Source organism: Ustilago hordei (assembly GCF_900519145.1).
Source record: "Ustilago hordei strain Uho2 genome assembly, contig: UHO2_contig_03, whole genome shotgun sequence".
In the NCBI taxonomy this organism is placed as follows: domain Eukaryota; kingdom Fungi; phylum Basidiomycota; class Ustilaginomycetes; order Ustilaginales; family Ustilaginaceae; genus Ustilago; species Ustilago hordei.
The window spans coordinates 902,232-921,595 of NW_024545288.1; the positions used below are offsets into that span (position 1 = coordinate 902,232).

Consider the following 19,364-nt stretch of genomic DNA (forward strand, 5'->3'; position numbering starts at 1 on the left):
TAACTGTGACATATTGACATCAAGCTAAGAGTTGGAACCTTTCCTTCGACCAACACCGCCCATGAACTTGCTCAATCGGTGTCCTGGACCCGATCCTGAACCATGCTTGCTAGCACTCTGACCATTGTTGCTTCCGCCCTTCATCGAGACCATATCCGCAATAGAGTAGCTTGAATCTTGTCTTGAGATCGATTGCTTACTGTAAACTGCGTTGTCAGCTGTTCGACGATCGGCATACACGGCGGGAGCGGCTGTGGGCACGTCGGCGATTCCGCCTAGCATATCCTCGGTGATAGGAGGGAGCACTTTAGCCGCTTGTGCTAAAGAGGTGCGGTCGGCGTATGCATTGCTGATGCCTGTGGCCATGGATGCCGTCGAGTCAGATCGATTCAGGGCGGCATTGTTGCTCGGCATTGCTGCTACTGCCGCAGGTTCCGCTTGGCTTTGTGCCAGTGGGTCGGCTTGCCTGGTCAGGAAGGCGATGTGTCGCTGAAGTGGAGATTGCGCAGCACCACTACCACGTCGACGGTAGCCAGTCTGTAGACTTGGCTGCAGATCCTGTCGTCCTTCATCAGCGTTCGAGAAACTGGGCCCTGCGTTAGCACGATCCATGGCACCCATGCCTAAGGTGAACCCTCTGCTCATCGTGCGCTCGGGTGATCTCCTGGCATCCTCCTCGAGACCGCCAGTTGCACTGGTGCGTTCAAGCGATGCAGATCCTGCTTCGCCCAACATGCGGAGATCCAGATCGAGACGCTGAATCTCTTCGCTGAAGTTTTGGATGAAGAAGCGCTCCAGCGTGTCGTGGAACGGCTTCATCTCGGGAGGGCAGAGCTGGGCATGTAAGCGAATGCAACGGAATAGCACCATCGCTTGAGCGTTGATCGCCTCTCTCAATCCATCAGCGACTTCCTGTTGATCCGCGTGAGAGGCCAGGTACTCTTCAGTGAAGAAGGTACGCTTGTACATCGGCACACCTTCGTTCGCTGGTGCATCCACGGCACCGTTCAGCGCCATCGAAAGTCTGTTCGTGTTGATCTTGCCAGTCGAAACCTTGCGGGTCGAAACGTACTTCTTCTCCAACGTTTCGAGCTCGATCGTCTTCGCCTTGACATCCTCCAGAGCTTTCTCGAGGGGACTGATCTCGACGACATAGACTTCTGCCACCTCACTTCGGCGCAACACGGTTGGGAAAGCATCTTCGCATCGCAAGTACGTCTTCTCCACCCACTGCTCCGTAGACGAGGCGCCAGCCTTCTCGAAAGGTCGCACAAACGAAAACAAGTCGGTGCCGCTGTTCTCGTAGTAGGCTCGGACGGTAGGAGGCACTTCGGCGTTGGTGAAGATGTCTTTGGAGCGATCTGGTTCTGGCTGAACAGCGGTAACCTGCAGGAACTGCCCTTCCGACAGACGCACCTCCTCGTCTGGCACCGCAGCGCTTTTGATCAGGGTCGCTTTGGGGTGCTTGGCGTGAAGTCGATCGCAGAAGGCGGCAAACTTCTCCCATTCCTGACCGCGGTAGACGAACATCTTGTGCTGCAGCGCAGGTGGCCATTCCTGTCCGTAATACGCAACACGGAAGTAGGCCGGGAATGAGCGCTCTTCGGTGGCAATCTTCTGGTACAGCTTGGCCTGGTGATGCAATACCTCAGCAAGACGCACGTAGTTGACCGAAATATACTCGTACTGCTGCGCCAGCTCGCGACAGACATCGATCGAAATCTCCCATGCCTGACCCTTGCCCAGATAGTCGAGGATGAGCATGTACAGAGTCTCCTTGCGAGCAAAGTGAGACTGGCGAGGAAGGTCGAGTTCGGAGATAGGCTCGACAAAGCTGTCCATGTCCCACGAGTGCAGGTCAGCATGCAACTTCAGTGTCAGAGCAGCTTCGACGTAGTTGTGATTCTCGAGATGCAGGTTGACGAGGCGCAGCACGTGCGTCGAAAAAGCAGTGACTCGATTCGCCTGTCGCAAGAATCCAAGCAACTTGAGGGTACCAGCGATGCGGTCGTCTTCGTAGCCTTCCTCGAGCGGCAAGCTTCGAACGCTGAGCAAAAGGTCGAGGAAGCGGTTCACGGAAATGAGGCATGCATTGACCTGCTCGCGCAGACCTGCATCGACGTTGGGGTTGTCGAAGAGCGCCCGCAACTGACCAATGAAGAAGGCACGCGAGATCTCGTCGCCTTTGGTATGCGTCATGAAGAGGATGTCGAGCTTGTCGATGATCTCGGCTTCGATGACTGTAAAGTCGCCATTGAGGTGCCACTCGGAGGTGATCATAGTGGCCAAGACGCGGACAGCGCATGTCCTGAGCTCGTCGTGGTGCGAGAGACACAGCTCGAGGACCGGCTCCACGAGTGACGGAACAAACTGGACCTGGAAGCCACCCGTGTTCATTCGCTCGTCCGATTGGCTTGCCTGATCGTCAGTCGACTCTTCGCCTGACTTCTCTGGCCAGCCTATCGAGGTCCACAGCTTTGCAAAGATTCGAGCGCCCTCGCCACGAATGTCGCCAGCCAGCCTCCAAACAGCTCTGCGCCTCTGTGGCTTGAACTGCTCGATGACGAGTTGGTCGCTTGAGAGCAATGTCAACAGCATCGTAAGGCTCGAACGCCAGAGGTTCGTGTTAAATGTCTCGCTCCTCTCTGCAGAGGGGATGAAGTGGCGCACCATCACCGAGGCCAGTGGGTCCGCCATCTTGAGCACCATCTGATGGCTGAAGATGTTGAGGTTGAGCCAAGTGCTAGGGAAGGTCTCGTACGATAGAATCGACGTAGCAACTTCGAAGAAGTCGAACAAGATCTTGGACATTCGCTCATCTCCGCCAAGATCTCGCTCCTCTTCCAAGAAGCTCGAGAGATGCTTTCTTGGACTGAGCACGATGAGGACCATCAGCACGGCGCTGATCTCAACAAGACCGCAGTTAAGGAACTCTGTGCGGTCGCGTCGACGGTTTCGGCGAGACGAAGGTCCATGCACGACGGAGGCATTGCCTTGAGGCCGCCTGGCCACCAGTGGAAATGGATAGCTGGAAGGGAAGATGACTGGAACTGGCGAAGGTGTAGTTGATGGAGCACGATGGCGTTCAAGCGCTCTGATAGTGGCTCGACTGGACAGCTCGCGATAGGTCTCAAGGAGTTTGGGCATCATGCTGAGCAAGTAATCGACGTCGTCTCGCTCCTGGCGGACCTTTGTTCGGGCAGCTCGAGCAGCCGTCAAGCCCTCATCTGGTCCCCCAGTAGCCAGACTGACCTGTAAGCGGTCGAGGATCACTGCCAAGATAGTGATGGCGAGTCGCGCTGCCTCGATCCAGGATACTCGAGCGGCGTCACGAGCGTTTTCGTGTGCTTTTGGTGGAGCATGGGCAGCCTCGTCGTACGGACCGAGATGGGGGCCGATCCATCGCACAATGCTCGGGATCATCTGCGAGCGGGAAGCCTGCTCGTCAAAGAGCGGGCCTTGAGTGAGCTGAAGGATGTGCAACAGCTTCCAGATGGCCATCTTGCCCTTTGTGATAAAGACGCTGTCAGCAAAAGCAGTGGCAGTGCGAACCAGCTCGTCGGTGGTGAAGACGCGAGCAAGGTCAGGCAGGATCCCCGCGAAGTGTTGCAGCGCAAGTGTCTGTGTGCCGATGATGGAAGACGGCTTGGTTGCGCTCATGAGCTGATTGATGCTGCGGAGTAGACCTTCGAGCTCGCGTTTGAAGCCAGCTTCGAGATGATCAAGCACCGCACCTCCGCCAACATCGCGATCACCTCGTTGATTCTCTCGACTCTGGATGATGAACTTGAACAGGTACGGCCAAACTTTGATGGCAGCACGCAGGTCCTTGGAGGTATCGGGTCGCGATGGGTCTGCCATCAACTTGGACATGGACGCGATCAGCTTGTTGTGAGCCGTTGTAAATTTGAAGTGGCGCTCTATGTAGACGTCGAGCGTAGCGCGAAAGTTGTTGAAACGGCGATCCTGCACAATGCCAAGCACGGTGACGAGACTGTTAAAGACGAGCTCGTCCAGCTCGCCTCGGCTGTTCCTACTGCTTGTAGCAATGCCAAAGAGCGAGTCGAAGATGTCGCGCAAGAACTTGACGATCTCGACCTCACCAACAAAGGTGAACTTGTTGAGCACGCTCCTGAGCTCCTCAAAATCTTCAGCAAGGAGGCGCTCCCAGTTGAGAAGCTTGAGCAGCACATCGTTCTGCGAGTACTTTGTAGAGACCAGGAAGGTACGCAGCGTGAGAATGTCGCGCAATGGCTGCACTGTGGAAGCTAGACTGGGAGGGACCACGTCGTTCAGGTTGCGTCCAGCGGGGGTGACAGGTGGCAAGTTGAAGTAGAGATCAGGTCCGATCTGAGACGGAGGCCTGTTAGTGCGCCAGAGGAAGAGTGTATGGCTGCCGTCTGGAATGAAGGCTCGATTCGACTCGAACAGGGGGAGATATCCGTGAGCGAACGGCTTTGGCATGGACGCAGACGGTGAAGCCGAGGTCGCATTTATACCAGCAGCAGCGCCGTTGCTGGCTGCGACGGAGCCACGCTCTTCCTTGGTACTGCGATGACGAAAGGAGAAGAAGATGTGGCAGTCCTCCATAATGTCGTATGGTAGCTGCAACTTGATCAGTTCACCCCAGGTAGGTGCGTTCTGATGGTAGAAGACAAGACTATCGAATTGCGTCAACAAAGCCTCGCCGGCACCACGAGAGATGACATCCTCAACTACACGACCGTCTCGCGTGCGCACTTCGGCAGAAACTTGAATGTTACGTAACGATCCTCCTGCCATCTTGTTGCCTGGAGGATAAAACTCTCCACTCCAGAGCTTGATGTACGCTTCGTTCCTGAGATCACCTGGGAAGACGACATCGGGAAAGCCAAGACGGGCAGTAGGTGGTGTGTCCTGCAGCAAGGAAGGGTTCTCCCGAATGATGGATGCGGTATCGCCGTAGAAGACTTTGACATTGACGGCCAGCATGTCAGCGCGCGGCGACTTTTCGAATCCTCGTGTTCGCGAAGCAATGATTTCCTGATGAAGTGTGCTGAATGCAGCCTCGTTGACTGGTATAAAGATGGGCATGGTGTGCTCTCGCATTGTGGATGAGGAAGCGACGTCGGTCTGGAAGTGATGGTGCTGGCCGAGCTCGAGCACGGCGCATCCAAAAGGTCGGCGGAAGGAATGGTCGCCGGTCATACGTTTGGCTCGGTAGGATGGAGTATTGCCGATGGATGGATCGGCAAAGCTGTCGGGGCGATCGTACAGCTGATCCTGACCTGCGGCTCCCAGAGGCGTTGCTTTGATGTCCCCAACGCGCATGCCACCGTTTCGAACAATGCGACAAACAATGTTGAGGCCTTGCATGTCGCTAGCACTAAGCTCTGTGAAGAGAGCGCGCATCTTGCCGAGCTGACCGCCCGAGTCTTTGACGGGAACACCACGGTGATTGAGAATGACGCAGAACTCTTCTGTCAAGAATCGTGACTCGGCACGATTGTAGAGCGAAAAGTAGAGTTCTACAGTCTCGCCGGCGGTGCATGGTGTTGCAACAAAGGCGCGAAGATCGAGAAAGACATGGAAGTACTTGGCCGCCGCAAGCTGATCTGCACCATGGGCATTCGTCGAGACAATAGAGTTGAGTCGACCACGCCCCTTCGTCGAGACCGAACCTTGTCTGCCTGCCAAGCCGCCTGGGCGTGTGTAGTCATTAGAGATGCCTGCAAGCACTCCGGCACTATTGGTGGTTGGCGAGGTGATGCCGAATGCGTTCGAGGCGTACAGATCCATGCCTCCTGGCGCTGGTGCTGCGGAGGTCTGGTCTTGCTGATCGACGTATGCGAGCTCTGTCTGAAGAGCAAAGAGTCGGATGCCACTGATCCAGCTGTCCAGGTCGGCATCCTTGCCATTGATGTCAAAGTCAACCAGCCCACCGCGACCAGGGTGTCGGACGATGACGTCGAGACCCTGCGCAACATTGCCCTTGACGAGGCGCGCAACGCATTCCCTCCTCAACTTGCTGACTTCCTCTGCAGATAGTGTTTGAGCGAGGAGCTGCTTTCGAGCCATGAAAAGCACCTCGATCTGTTCTCTGACTGTATTGAGGAGATCATAGTCGCGCTGACTCATGTAGCTGTACATGAGCGCGGACCATTCGCGTATGGCACAAGCAATCTCGTCGATCAAAGGCTCATGTACACCTGACAGCGTCTCGTCGCCGCATTTGAGGCTTGGTAGCGGTGGCGGCGGTCGTTCGACAATCTGTCCGTTTATCCCAATCTCCTGACTCGTTGCCTCGATGGAAGGAAGTTGCGCGGTGTTGCGCTGATTCGGAGTGGATGGCTGTGAGCTAGACTCGTCAACTTCGGGCAAGGTCTCCATATGTGATCTCTGTCGAGGCAGTGGGCCTGTTGCACCGACGACACCAAGCTTCTTTGCATGTTCATACACTGTAGCCAGTCGCATCTCTGCATCATCGAGCTGTTCGCGAATGTGGACGTGTGTGGAGGGGAAGACTCCTACGTAAACTTGAGGCTCCTCGTTGACAGAGGTATTCGCCTCCTGGCCAACGACGTGGAAGGTGCTGTAGTCGCTGAGACTACTAGCGCTTGCTGCTGCAGTTGCTAGACGGTTGGTAGAGACAACATAGCCGCGATACCAGCTGACGTCGGAGTGACCAAGCTGCTCAAAAACGTAAATTTCGTCTCCAAGCTCGAGCGCGATGAGGTTATCTTGAAGGTTTTGGACGACATCTGCGGGGAGTGATTCTAGTGGCACGGTAAACGATTCTAGCAGGTCAGTGTCTGGTGAAAATGGATGCGTGGCGAGACCACACAGGATCTTTGGGAGCGGCTCCCACCTGCGATAGGCCGAGGTGCTTGCCATCTTGAACGTTGACAGCAGTGCCGAAGCCGTTGATCGTATTTGTTAGTGTCGGTAGGCAATCGATCAATCCGATCCTGATGGAATGAAGAGAAGCGCTTCTTGAGAGAACGTCGAGAGCGACCGGATAGCAAAGAGAGCCGAGCAAGGGAGAGTTAGGGTATCGGATGACAAGCCGAAGCTGAGTCGTGACCAAGACAAGTCAAAAAGGAGCGTGATAAGGTTGATTCGGAAGCGTTGCGACGAGTTGCGATGAGCGAATGACAATGGCGAGCACCGAGCAAAGGTTGATGGGCGGGTGAAAGATAAGTGAGAAGATGCTTGCAACCCAAACCATCACGTCCCCAAGCTAGGGAGCTTTGTTCGAAGCACAATTGTAGCGTTGACAAGAGTAGCTCGACCGCTGCATGGACCCATAAGCGACTTGCTCGCTTTCGAAATTCGGTGAGGCAGATGGGTGGAACTATTATTATTACTGTATCAACCCCTTATAGAAGAGCGGGTCGGTGGGGGGGGGGGATGAAGCGTAATGCAGGCCTCGGTGATGTGATACAAGTATTGAAGTGTGCACGATGTGGTGTTGAGCTGCGCCGAGGTTATTGAGTGAAGAGCTTGATGGGTCTCCCTTTCTCTCTTCTCTCACCAGCATTCGTGCTTCTCGCTTCCAGCAGGCAGCGGCGTTGCAACTTTCGCTACGTCAACACTTGTGCGCTACGTCTTGGAAGAAAGGCCGAACAAAGGCTTGCAAAATGCTTTTCTCAGGTTTCTCCGTGAAAATAGGGTTGCATCACGTGATCAGTAATGAAGGCGTCCAATCGTCTAGGCTGGACTTAACAATCGAGTTGTTCCGCTTCTCCACTCCTCTCTTCACTACCTTTATCTCCACCAAAGCCAGGCGTACTATTAGCAGCCTGGTTCGACGAGCACGCATCAAATGTTGACCAAGTTACAAGTGTCCAAGGAAGGGTGAATTTTTGTAGATACACTGTTGCTACAATGGCTTATGTTCCGTCGACTATCGGATCTCGATCGCAAGCTCGTCCACAAGTCTAGAGAGAACATCCGAATGAAGCTGATTCACCTCGTCGTTTTCCAATGACCGGTCCATTGATCGATAGTTGATGCGATAGCACATACTCTGCTTCTTTGTCTTTGGGTGAACAAAGTCATCGATCTTAACAACGTCTTCCACCAGATCACCCACCCTGTCACGAACGGTCTCCATCAGATCGTTCTCGTGGAACTTTCGGTCCTGAGACAGCCAGAACGAGACGTCCTTGTAGCACGGTGGGTACTTGGAGTATGGCTTGAACGTCAACAGCTTTGGCTTTTGAGCTGCTTTGCTCGACTTGGGCTGACCTCCTGCTGCTGAGACCTCGTTGCTACTTGCGCTCGCAAACTGGCCGAGGAAGCGAGGATCTTGTGTCCAGAAGAGACGAATGTCTGGAATCGAGTACAGCACCATTGCGATGCGTTCTAAGCCCAAACCAAAGGCCCATCCGAGTCGGTCCGGAACATCTGCCTTGTCCAATGTCCTCTGCTGAACAACACCGCATCCGAGAATCTCGAGCCATTTGCCTCGGAACCATACCTCCACCTCATACGAGGGAGACGTGAAGGGAAAGAAAGCAGGGATCCACCGCACACGCAACGGATCCGCAGCCGAGCCACCTTTCTGCGCCGTCTCGAAAGCATGTCGCTCGCCAAAGAGCTCATAAGTCAGGCTGTTGAGTGTAGCTTTCAGATGTCGAACCGCCAACGCAGCTTCCCGCTCATCGTGATGCGCCTGATACCCACCTGCTTCTGATAGCCCAACCACGTCCTCGATCTCGAAGTTTGCTTTTGCGAGCTTGGCCTCCATCTCCGAGCACTCTTGTTCCACCTTCCCGCCTGAAGCATAGTCCTCATGCTTGAAGATGGCTGCACCTTCGACCTGATGGAAGATGGGATAGTGCGATGCGTCAATCTCGTCTCGACGATAGACGTCGGCGGTGTAAAGCCATCTCTCGTGTCCATTCCGGAACGTTTCGACTTCGTGTGCGGATGTGTGAGTGCGGAGACAGGTGTTGCGGTTCACATAGTAGGTATCGGTGGGACTTCTTCCAGGGTGATCAGCGGCGATGCCGAGGTCTTCAAAGTTGAGTTCGGTTGTGACCACCGGTGATGTGGCTTGTATAGATGTAAAGTTCGGGCCAATGGATGCTTCGATCTGGTCGCGAAGCAGTGCTAGCGGATGGTTTTTGGTGTATGGGAGAGTGGGCGTTGGAGAGAGCCGTGACAGGATTGAGGCAGGAATGTTGGTGTAGTCGTCCGTGCGGTACTCTTTGCCCAGGATAATGATGGTAGTCGGAGGAGGCAATCGGACAACGATGGTGGTGCTAATCTCAGCAGCTCTCGAAGTTGAGAATGACCTTGAGCCAAATTGGCGGTAGAAAGTTGCGCTTGAGCGTGCGAGCGAAGCTGTTTGTTCAGTGCGAGCCCGAGTGTGCAGATGCAAGGCGAGATTCTGAATTCGTGCATGGATCTGAGCCGGTCGAGCGGTCTGACGAGCTCCAAGACAGGCTCTACACGCCGACTGTGACAGAAGCCTCATCTTAGAAGCGATGATGGAGTTTGAGGAGAAGATTATGGATGCAGCAAAGGGTTTCCGGTTAGAAGAGAGGTTTCAAGGCGTTGACTTCTGTTCTCCCGACATTTTTTTGGCTGCTGGATTCGGGACTCGGCGAAAGCTCGCACGCACGCATGCGCTCACCACGATCCTAGACCTGCTCTCCATCATCCACATTGCGATAGTCAAGCCTTAATAGCAAGGCAGTGCTTTGATCTACACCAGAATCTCACGATGGATATCTACGACCCAGGACTGATGGGTGCTGCTGGCCGTGTCGACGGCACAAGCACACCAACCGGCACCATCTCAAACGATGGACCCAAAACCGAACTCGATCAGAACGTTGAGAAGCTCGTCGGTAACATCTCCAATTGGTGGTCAGGCTTTGCGAAGAAGTCACAAGACTCGATCAACCAGGCACGAAAGGAGGTGGAGACACGCGGAGGCATTGTCAACTATGCAAAGCGCGAATACGCCAAGCTCGAGTCTTCGATAGGCGAAGCACAGAAGAAGACCAGAGATCAGAGCCAGACTCCATCACAACCACAGGAAACTTCTGAGGAAGGTGAAATTGGCGCTGCTACTAAGGTGTCAGAGTCGGAGGAGGTTCCTGTTCGATCCGAGACCAGCAAGGGAAAGCAAAGAGTTGTTGATGACCAAGTTGCACCCTCATCAGCAGAAGCTGGGACTGTCACAAATCAAGGACCAACTCTGGGCGCATCGGTCTCATCACTCTTCTCCAAGCTCACTTCTGACCCAAGGATTGCTCAACTCCAGCAATCGCTCACAGACACTCTGCAAACTGTTGCGACACCCCAAGGTCAACCCTTGGACAAAGAAGGCGGCGATGCGGAGAAGAAATCTGGAGCAAACCTTATCAACATTCAAGAGTCGCTCTCCAAGCTTTCTTTTACGATTCAATCGCATCTACCGCATCTAGACTTGAAAGAGTCGCAACAGCTGGCAACACGATATCTTCGTGCAACGGAAAGCTTTGCACGAGAGGTTCAATCGGATATGAAGGACTTTGTTGGCGAGCTGGTGCAGATCGTCCCGCCTGAAGGCGAAGGTGCCGAGAAGAGGGAAGTGCAGGCAAGCAAGGCGATCGATGCTGAGGCAAAGATAGTCGAGGCAGTTGACGAGACACCATCAGCGACCATTGCGGCGACGAAGTCGGCACCGAAATCATCCGCTGCAGCCAAAGCCGGTCCCACAACCACATCTGCTACTACAGTACCCTCGGAAGACGAAGAGGATTTTGCATGGGATGAAGACGATGAAGAGGCAGCTGCAAGTGTAGAAACTAAAGCTGTCGCAGCAAAAGAGAAGGAAGCGATTCCGGCTGCCAGCACTGTTGCAGCGACCGATAAGGACGCCAAATCAGTCGAGAGTAAGAAAGAGGAGACGGATGAAGACTCTGACTGGGAATAAATACTGAGTGGACACTTCCGTATGAGACCGATGGCACACGTCTCTGTGTACTCAGTCTCACCGTACATCTCGATAGCGTAATTAGACGGTCTCTCTAGTCCCGAATCAGTCACGCCAGACAAGCGATTGTGTCGTACATGTTCACATTGAGTGCCGACTGAGCAATGATGATTTGTACAGTATGTACAGAAAGATCACTCTGAATCGCTATCGTGAATCTCGATTGGCGGCGGTGAGATCGAAGGCTTTTTCGGGCCGCTGTCGACACCTTTCGAAGTCCAGAAGTCGTTCTTGGTGCGAGAAGAGATGCGCGTCATACCTCTCGCACTGCTCGACGGCTTTGGCGATGACTTGGCGCTGCTCGCGTCTGAGAGCGTAGGCAATTGAATTTGATCATCGCTCCGTGCAATCTCTTCGTCACTGTCTTCTGAGACAAAGGTGGAAGGTGCCGATTGCGACAAGTCTTCCAGGTCAGCCTGAGTGATTTCTGTTTGTGCTTTTCGAGCACGCTTATTGCCATACGCGGCAGCGTTGCCTTTGGTAGAACGACTTGCGCTGTACCGTGAATATTCTTCCTCTTCGTCATCCTCTGACTCTGCAGAAGTGGGCACGTTCTGCGCTCTGCGTTTTGTAGCTGCATCACGTACATTCTGCGTCGCAGCAGCGGCACCGCGGATTGAGAAAGACGGCATTTCGCCACGTTTGGCCTTGCTCTGTGTGTCGCTGATGGAGACGATACCACTGTCGCCACGAGACTTGGTCTGACTTAAGCTTTGTGTGCGGGACGATAAAGAAGCAGAAGCTGATGCACGTGGCTGAGCACGGTCTGTCTGAGAACACGAGGATCGTGCAGGAGGAGGGCTGCTAGGCGGTGCCGGCCTGCCAAGCTTGAACTGCAATGACCCAGAGAAGTACAGCTCTTCCATCTCGTTCCTTTGACGGACAACCGGATTCGAGATGCCGAGGATGGTGCCGAGCAGGCTGCGTGGATCCTTGTCATCTTTACCTCCTTCTGCTGTGGAGTCACGCACAAGTGCACGCCTAGCTTCAGCGTCGGAATCAGAGTCGGAATCGACCGAGAAACGACGATGCTTTGCACGATCGTTGCGTGCCGCACGATTGGAAGCTGCTCCGTATCTGCCAGAGATACCTTTGTTAGCCTGCTGGCAGATTGCTGCTGTTAGAATGTCGAATGCACCGGCTAATGTGGATCTTACGTTGATGATACCGAATGAGCCCTTGGAGATGTCATTTGATGGATCGTGCGGGTCCTCGATGCACAGCATGAATGGACGTCTTTCGTCTTTCCAGCCTCGTCTGGCTTTGCTGAAGTATCCACCTCGACCTCTGATAGAAATACCGCAGTTGTCGTAGCCAAAGTTCTTGCCATACAGCTCCAGGAATTCGAGGAGAAGGACACCGAGGCTTCTGCCGGGCTCGATCTCACCTCGCTGCAATTTAGGATGGAGCTGAAGGAAGCTGATGACCATGATAATGACACTATAACTACCAAGGCCTCCCGAAAAGACTTCACTCATGCCTCGTTGCATGAGAAGGTGCTTTATGACAAGGATGAGGGGTCGGATGTGAGGCCATTTGCGCAACCAGCCATTGACATAGCTTGCGGTGGTCAGGCCATTCGTGTGATTGAGCGAGATGTCGACCTTGAGACGCGCATAGGTTGTGACGAACTTGATGATGGGCACTTTGGCCTTGGCAATAACTTGGACATCTGTGGCGAGGTTGTGTCGTCTAAGGCAGGCGGCCATGGTGCGAAGTGCCGACTGCGTGCGAAGGTTGGCCATAGACCGACTGACGACGACCAGATCGAGATCGCCCTGCGGAAGATAGAGCTTGGTTTCTTGACTACCAAAGGGACGTACTTCTGCATCACGAAACTGAGACTTGATGGCGCGAGCAATGAGCTCGATGACCATGCAACGAGTTTCATGTTCAGCCCCTGTCGGCGCCATCCACTGGTCAAATGCAATAAGCTCGCGATGCAACGCTTCTGCGCCATTCTGACATTTGCTCCATTCCACATCGGCTGACCAAGGGGTGTGACGTGACCTTGCCATCTCTCGTTCCTTTTTGGTGCGTCCGTCATCCTCACGTTCGTCGGACTTGCGCTTCTTGCCTTTCCGTACTGCACTCAAGTCATCATTCTCGCGGGCCTTTGATCCACGCGCTCCTCTTGCCTGAGTCGAGTACTGTGGTGCATCGTCCTCATGGTCGGTGCCAAAGTCGAAAGCGATGAAATCCTGGGCGCCGAACGCCTTCTCCTGTGTCGGAACAGGCATGTTTGCTTGTGAGGCAAAGCGTTTGTGCGGTGGCGCTATGCTAAAAGGCGGCGATGCTTTTAAACGCTACAGCACGAGAGCCAGACGGCGAGTGCTGAATCTGAGCTGCTTGTCTTGTCGATGCTTGGATTACGATGCTATATTGCAATCGGAAGGGCCGTGGCCTCGAGCCTGCCTGAAACGAATGGGTCCATCCGATAATCAAAGCTCAGGGCGCGTTCCGCTAAGCTTGGCCGAAGCTAATTGGCCAGAATTTGCGACGCTGAGCGTGAGGCGTGGGAAAGACCACCAAGCCACGCTTGCGTGTCAATGTGTAAGATATGGTGATGATAGGGGAAGAAGAAGGCGAAGTAAAGCACTCTCGCAACTGGTTTGAATGCTGTTCGGGTGAGCCGACAGGCATGTCAGCAGCCTCGCACACTCGGTTTGGAGCCCATAATTTTTCCTTGATTTTTTTTAGAAAAGCTTTCTTCTCAACAGCAAAACCAAGTGAAGAACGAGCCGTCAATTCGCAGGCGCAGATAGAGGCTGCTGAGCTGCAGCGATTTGACTTCCGTTTTCCGTTTTCCGATGTCTCTACTACTCACCTCTCACCTGCAACTGCTTGTGCGGGGACAAGCAACCTTTGTCCAACACCATACTACCTTCTTCCTCTCCTCACTCAAGAGCTCTGCTCGCTCCCACTTTCCAAGATGAGTGGCTACGGTAGACGCGACGACTATCGCCGCTCCGGCTCATCCCATCATCGATCCCGCACTAGTAAGCATGATTCCTCGCATTCGTACAGAAGTCACGGACACGAGCCAACCAGACGACGTTCTCGTTCTCCTTCCTCGTATCACCACTCCTCTTCACGCAGCCACCATGATCGCTCTCAAGATCCCTACCTGAACGAGCCTGACCACAGCAGACGGCGTGACTATGGACGCGATCGCGACTGGGACAGACGTGACTACGATGCACGCTCCGGACCCGATCCATATCACGACAACAGGTATGCTAATGACGGTTTATTACGGAGCAGCCGTCGACGATGGGATGAAGGACCATCTGCTCCTCCACCTGTTCCTCCCACATTCCCCGTGCCTGACGCAGCGAGATTGACCTCACATAGCCAGTTGCCGCCGAGACCACTAGCACCACCGGCAGCACCACCGGCAGCACCACCGGCAGCACCATCAGGAGCCCCACCAGGAGTAGCCCCAGGACCACCGCCCGCCTTCTGGCCGCCACCTACAGCTTCTACTGCTTTGTCCACGGCACCAAACCCCAATGCACCGCTTTCGCCTGAAGAGCAGGCAAAGCTGGCCAAGAAAGCTCGTCTTGAAGCATGGCGCAAGGAGCAGGCCGCAAAGAAGGCGCTAGAAGAAGCAAAACAGCGCGCACAGTCGATCGCAAGTGCTGTTGCGCCTGCGTCTCAGAAAACACAAGCGACCGTCCCTTCCTCTACATCGCAGACAGCACCGACTTCCATCAATGCCACCGGTCTCCGCACACTGTCCCTGCGAACAGATCCTTCCCGCATCAATGCACAGAACCGATCTCGTTCCATGATGGAAGACGCTTCCGAGCCCTCCACAAGAAAGCAGATCAACCGCTTCGACGATCTTCCTCCTTTAGACCCTACTGTCCAATCGAGCGCACTCAAAGGCTTCCTTGCAAACGACGACGACGACGACGATGACGATTCAACACCGCCTACGCCGTCATCGAAACGAGCCGACGCCAACAATGACATGGATGTGGATGAGCAAGAGGATCCTCTCGACGCCTTCATGTCTACCGTCAAGAGTCAGGTAGCCCAGGTCAATGCAGAAGATCGACGCAAAGCAGGCACCAGTGGAGATGCCAGCTCGAAAACAAACAAGCCAAAAGCTGTCATTCTTGGTCAAGATGACAGCGACGACGAGGCTGAAGACCCAGACGAGGAGCTTGACGAACTCGACCGTGTGGGTGTAGCAACTGAGGATCTCCTGGCCATCGCTGCCAAGAAGGTCAAGAAGAAAGAGCTTGCTACCGTCGACCATGCCAGCGTCGACTACGAGCCCTTTTGCAAAGTTTTCTACCATCCTCCTGCCGAGATCGAAGATATGTCTGAGGAGCTTGCCAATCAGATCAGGCTCGAGATGGACGCCATCGCCGTGCGCGGCAAAGACTGCCCGAAGCCGCTCATCAAATGGTCGCACTGTGGTCTCCCTGCAAGCGCCCTGGATGTTATCAAAAAACTTGGTTATGCTGCACCTACACCCATCCAGAGTCAGGCGGTCCCTGCTATCATGTCTGGAAGAGACATCATTGGAGTAGCAAAGACCGGTTCGGGCAAGACCATGGCCTTCTTGCTGCCCATGTTCCGACATATCAAGGATCAACGTCCTGTCGAGCCTTCCGAAGGTCCCATAGGCATCATCATGACACCTACACGAGAGCTGGCCGTCCAGATCTATCGAGAGATGAGACCTTTCATCAAAGCTCTTGGTCTACGTGCTGCCTGCGTCTACGGTGGCGCTCCCATCTCGGAACAGATTGCCGAGATGAAGAAGACAGCGGATATTGTTGTCGCAACACCTGGTCGACTCATCGACCTTTTGACCGCAAATTCTGGTCGTGTAACGAATCTGCGACGAGTCACCTACCTCGTTCTCGACGAGGCCGATCGCATGTTCGATATGGGTTTCGAGCCCCAAGTCATGAAAATTGTCAACAATATCCGCCCAGACCGGCAAACAGTGTTGTTCTCCGCCACCTTCCCGAAGCAGATGGAGTCGCTGGCACGCAAAGTGCTCAAGAACAAGCCTCTGGAGATCACCGTTGGTGGTCGCAGTGTGGTGGCAGCTGAAATCGAGCAGATTGTCGAGGTGCGTCCCGAGAATACGAAGTTCCACCGCTTGTTGGAAATCCTTGGCGAGCTCTACAATCGAGACAAGGACGCACGTACCCTCATCTTTGTCGATCGTCAGGAGGCAGCCGATGACTTGCTCAAGGATCTCATGCGCAAAGGCTACGTCACTATGTCGCTGCATGGTGGCAAGGATCAGGTCGACCGCGACGAGACCATTTCCGACTTCAAGGCTGGCAATGTGCCGATTGTGACTGCCACATCGGTCGCTGCTCGTGGTCTCGACGTCAAGCAGCTCAAGCTTGTCATCAACTACGATGTGCCCAACCACATGGAGGATTACGTCCATCGTGCAGGACGAACGGGTCGTGCTGGTCAGAAAGGAACTTGCATCACCTTCATCACGCCCGAACAGGACCGATATGCACGTGACATTATCGCAGCGCTCAAAGCCAGTTCGGCACACGTCCCAGCGGAGCTCGAGGCCATGGCGGAGTCGTTCAAGGAGAAGCTTGCAGCCGGCAAAGTCAAAGCTGCTGGGTCCGGATTCGGTGGAAAAGGTCTGGATCGACTCGAGACGGATCGCGAAAAGGTGCTCAAGGCGCAGAAGTCTGCTTATGGCGAAGCCGACGAAGAGGGCAAGGCAGCCAATGGAGGTGCCGGCGAGTCTACCGATGCTACTGGCAAGACAGGCGCGGCGGGTGGCTCGTCCAGCTCAGAGGATCAGCTGAGCAAGCTTCAGGGCATGAAGATTGAAATCATGCACGGTGCAGCTCCCGAATCGGTGCGCGAGAACAAGACCGTCTCGGCCAGCGACGAGGCCTCAGCCGCTGCAGCCAAGAGCAAGGCCGATGAGGAGCAAGAGGCTAAGGAGGCGGCACAGCTCAAGGCGCAAGAAGCTGCCTTGGAAGCAGCCAAGGCTCACGGTGCAGACACGACCAAGTTGGCAACTGTGCTCGAAAACATTCGAAAGCAAGCCAACGCACGAAAGGAGGCTTCCAAAAACTCGGATGCGGACAAGCACAAGGATCGAAAGGCTCGCGATCCAGATGCCACCGACTACCATGCGATTGTACCGATCAACGACTTCCCTCAGCGAGCGAGATGGCGTGTTACCAACAAGGAGACCATGAGTCACCTGATCGAGTCGACAGGAGCATCGATCACAAACAAGGGTGTGTTTTACAAGGAGGGTACGGAGCCGCAACCTGGCGAGCCACCCAAGCTGCAGCTGCTTATTGAGTCGAATAACAAGTCGATGGTGGAAGATGCGGTGCGAGAGATTCAGAGGTTGCTGGTGGAAGCAACCCAAGCGGCGCTGGAAGCTGAAGCACGGAATCCGGGAACAACAGGTCGTTATACTGTTGTGTGATCACGACTTGCTGCCCAAAAACAATTTCAATAGTCGTCCTACGTTCGAGACTAGAATGATTCGAAGTTGTCCTGTGTGAATGTGGTGTGTATTATTAGCTGAATGAGCAGGTACAAGTACAAATGCTGATGTGCTGGAATGAATCAGATAGAACCTTCAAGGAAGGCAAGGAAGCGAGAAGCGATAGCATATTCCGTCGAAGGTTGTTGGCCTGCATTCACGTTACCCGCTCTTTGATTACCCTTAGAAGCATGTGAGGTCAGGGAAAAGTGTACGCCTTCAGATCGTGCTGCGTTTCCAAGCTCATTGATCTGTGCTGAGCCAGAGCTATGCATCCGTACAAATTGACGTCGGATTCTTTGTAGAGACGCCATTGTTACTGGCTTGTCGCCTGGAAGGGTGAAAGAGAGTGGAAATGGCCCTGTAAGGCTGGGATGGTTGATTGGTAGGTCTGTCCCTGGTTGGAGGCCAAAAGACGATTGGTGTTGCAAGATGCACGAGACGACAGTTTGGGTGGACGATTCGAGAATGGAGAGGTAGTTGGCTGTTGTGGAGCGTGTTGGAGCAACAACTTCGGGTGCTTTGTTGACGGATCCTTTTGTGGATGCTTCCCAGATGTCATCGAACGGTATTGGTTCGAGGATGATCCTGCTTTCGTCGATTGTCTCTGACTGCTCCTGCAATCCTTCGGATGCTGCCGGGGTGAGAACAGTTGGCACAATGATGAGTGGTGAATCCCACCTGGTCATAGCATTTGGCTCCTCAAAACGCATGAGAAGACTGTCGAGCGTCTCGTCATCATAGCTTGCATCTTCACCACTCACCTTCCTCCTCTTACTATTCCAGAACTTGCAGACTTGCGGCGGTGCGTGGATGTGGATGGAAAGACAGCGCACACCTACTTCACGTGCCGCACACCAGAGCTGATATCGAAAGCCTTTGATATTTAGACCTGCACCGCCATCAGCAATAACGATCGTATCCTTGCCTAGCGCACGTGTCACGGCAGAGAGATAGGACGCTCTTGCCGGCTTCTCTGTTCGTTGTGAGGAATAGGCGGATCTTGCGACGTGAACATCGTGGTCAGAGACGATTACCACCCGGTTAGGAAGTTGAAGTGTCAAAGAGGAGGAGGAGGAGCCGGCTTCCTTGATTCTGCGTTCGATATCTTGCTTGATCAGTGCGGAGCGGATCGAGCGGCCGGAGCTGGCTAGGCCTGACACTATGATTAGCGCCATGACTGCTGTCTTGCTGATACTCTGATACTGTGTTGTATGGTAATGCCAGCAGCGAGGCACAGCGAGAGTATCCAGCCCAAGAGGTTTCTTCTTGGAGCTCCACAATAAATAGTGGACCCTGGCTGTGATTTGTAATCATCAGATCATCAAGCACAAAAAAATAAAAATAAATAAATAAATATAAATAAAAATAAAATCAAAAAAAATCTCAGATAGGTTTTTTTGTTGTTGCAGTCTAACACCAAAGCAAAATCGGTGCAAATCGGACGAAAACGCAGAGCTCCACGCGACTCTAAGCCGGAAATCAACGGAACTGCTAATTTCAATGCATTACCAAAGCAGCTGTCCTTTCCATACAATAAGAGCCTCGTTGTAAGCGCAACTTTCTTCCGCACTGCAGATGGCGAATACAGTTCTCTGCTTGCCACTTCCAAAAGCACAAGCGCGTGCAATAACAGGAAAATCATTGAATTGAAGCTTCGCCAGTGTCCCAGGCTGCAAAGATCCTTTTTTGTGGTTGGGCGACGAATGAGCGGTGTTGTATTGGTTACAGTTGAAGCGGATGTGAGAGCATGAGCGTGAGCGCGAGCGACGGTCACCAAGGCAAGCCTCATGTTCAGAAGCCAGCCAGCCAGTAATTAGCAGCAGCGAGCAGCAAGCTTATACGGCCGTCAGCGGGCCGTGTTTGCCCCGCAAGCTGAAAAGC

At 53.9% G+C, this 19,364-nt stretch overlaps 6 protein-coding genes across 6 annotated transcripts; 2 read left to right on the forward strand and 4 right to left on the reverse strand.

The window, feature by feature from the left end:
* Positions 1–24: 24 nt before the first annotated feature.
* Positions 25–6,873, reverse strand: UHO2_01898 (uncharacterized protein; the record flags this gene model as incomplete). Its single annotated transcript, XM_041559335.1, has 1 exon — positions 25–6,873. The coding sequence occupies one exon, from the start codon at positions 6,871–6,873 to the stop codon at positions 25–27; it is 6,849 nt and encodes a 2,282-aa protein (XP_041415269.1).
* Positions 6,874–7,885: 1,012 nt separating this feature from the next.
* Positions 7,886–9,463, reverse strand: UHO2_01899 (uncharacterized protein; the record flags this gene model as incomplete). Its single annotated transcript, XM_041559336.1, has 1 exon — positions 7,886–9,463. The coding sequence occupies one exon, from the start codon at positions 9,461–9,463 to the stop codon at positions 7,886–7,888; it is 1,578 nt and encodes a 525-aa protein (XP_041415270.1).
* A 249-nt stretch (positions 9,464–9,712) lies between these two features.
* UHO2_01900 (uncharacterized protein) lies at positions 9,713–10,912 on the forward strand (the record flags this gene model as incomplete). The annotated part of the gene is made up of 1 exon (XM_041559337.1): positions 9,713–10,912. The coding sequence occupies one exon, from the start codon at positions 9,713–9,715 to the stop codon at positions 10,910–10,912; it is 1,200 nt and encodes a 399-aa protein (XP_041415271.1).
* Positions 10,913–11,106: 194 nt separating this feature from the next.
* UHO2_01901 (uncharacterized protein) lies at positions 11,107–13,212 on the reverse strand (the record flags this gene model as incomplete). The annotated part of the gene is made up of 1 exon (XM_041559338.1): positions 11,107–13,212. The coding sequence occupies one exon, from the start codon at positions 13,210–13,212 to the stop codon at positions 11,107–11,109; it is 2,106 nt and encodes a 701-aa protein (XP_041415272.1).
* Positions 13,213–13,904: 692 nt separating this feature from the next.
* Positions 13,905–17,420, forward strand: UHO2_01902 (uncharacterized protein; the record flags this gene model as incomplete). Its single annotated transcript, XM_041559339.1, has 1 exon — positions 13,905–17,420. The coding sequence occupies one exon, from the start codon at positions 13,905–13,907 to the stop codon at positions 17,418–17,420; it is 3,516 nt and encodes a 1,171-aa protein (XP_041415273.1).
* A 143-nt stretch (positions 17,421–17,563) lies between these two features.
* Positions 17,564–18,658, reverse strand: UHO2_01903 (uncharacterized protein; the record flags this gene model as incomplete). The annotated part of the gene is made up of 1 exon (XM_041559340.1): positions 17,564–18,658. One exon carries the CDS (start codon positions 18,656–18,658, stop codon positions 17,564–17,566), a length of 1,095 nt encoding a protein of 364 aa, XP_041415274.1.
* Between the last annotated feature and the right edge of the window lie 706 nt (positions 18,659–19,364).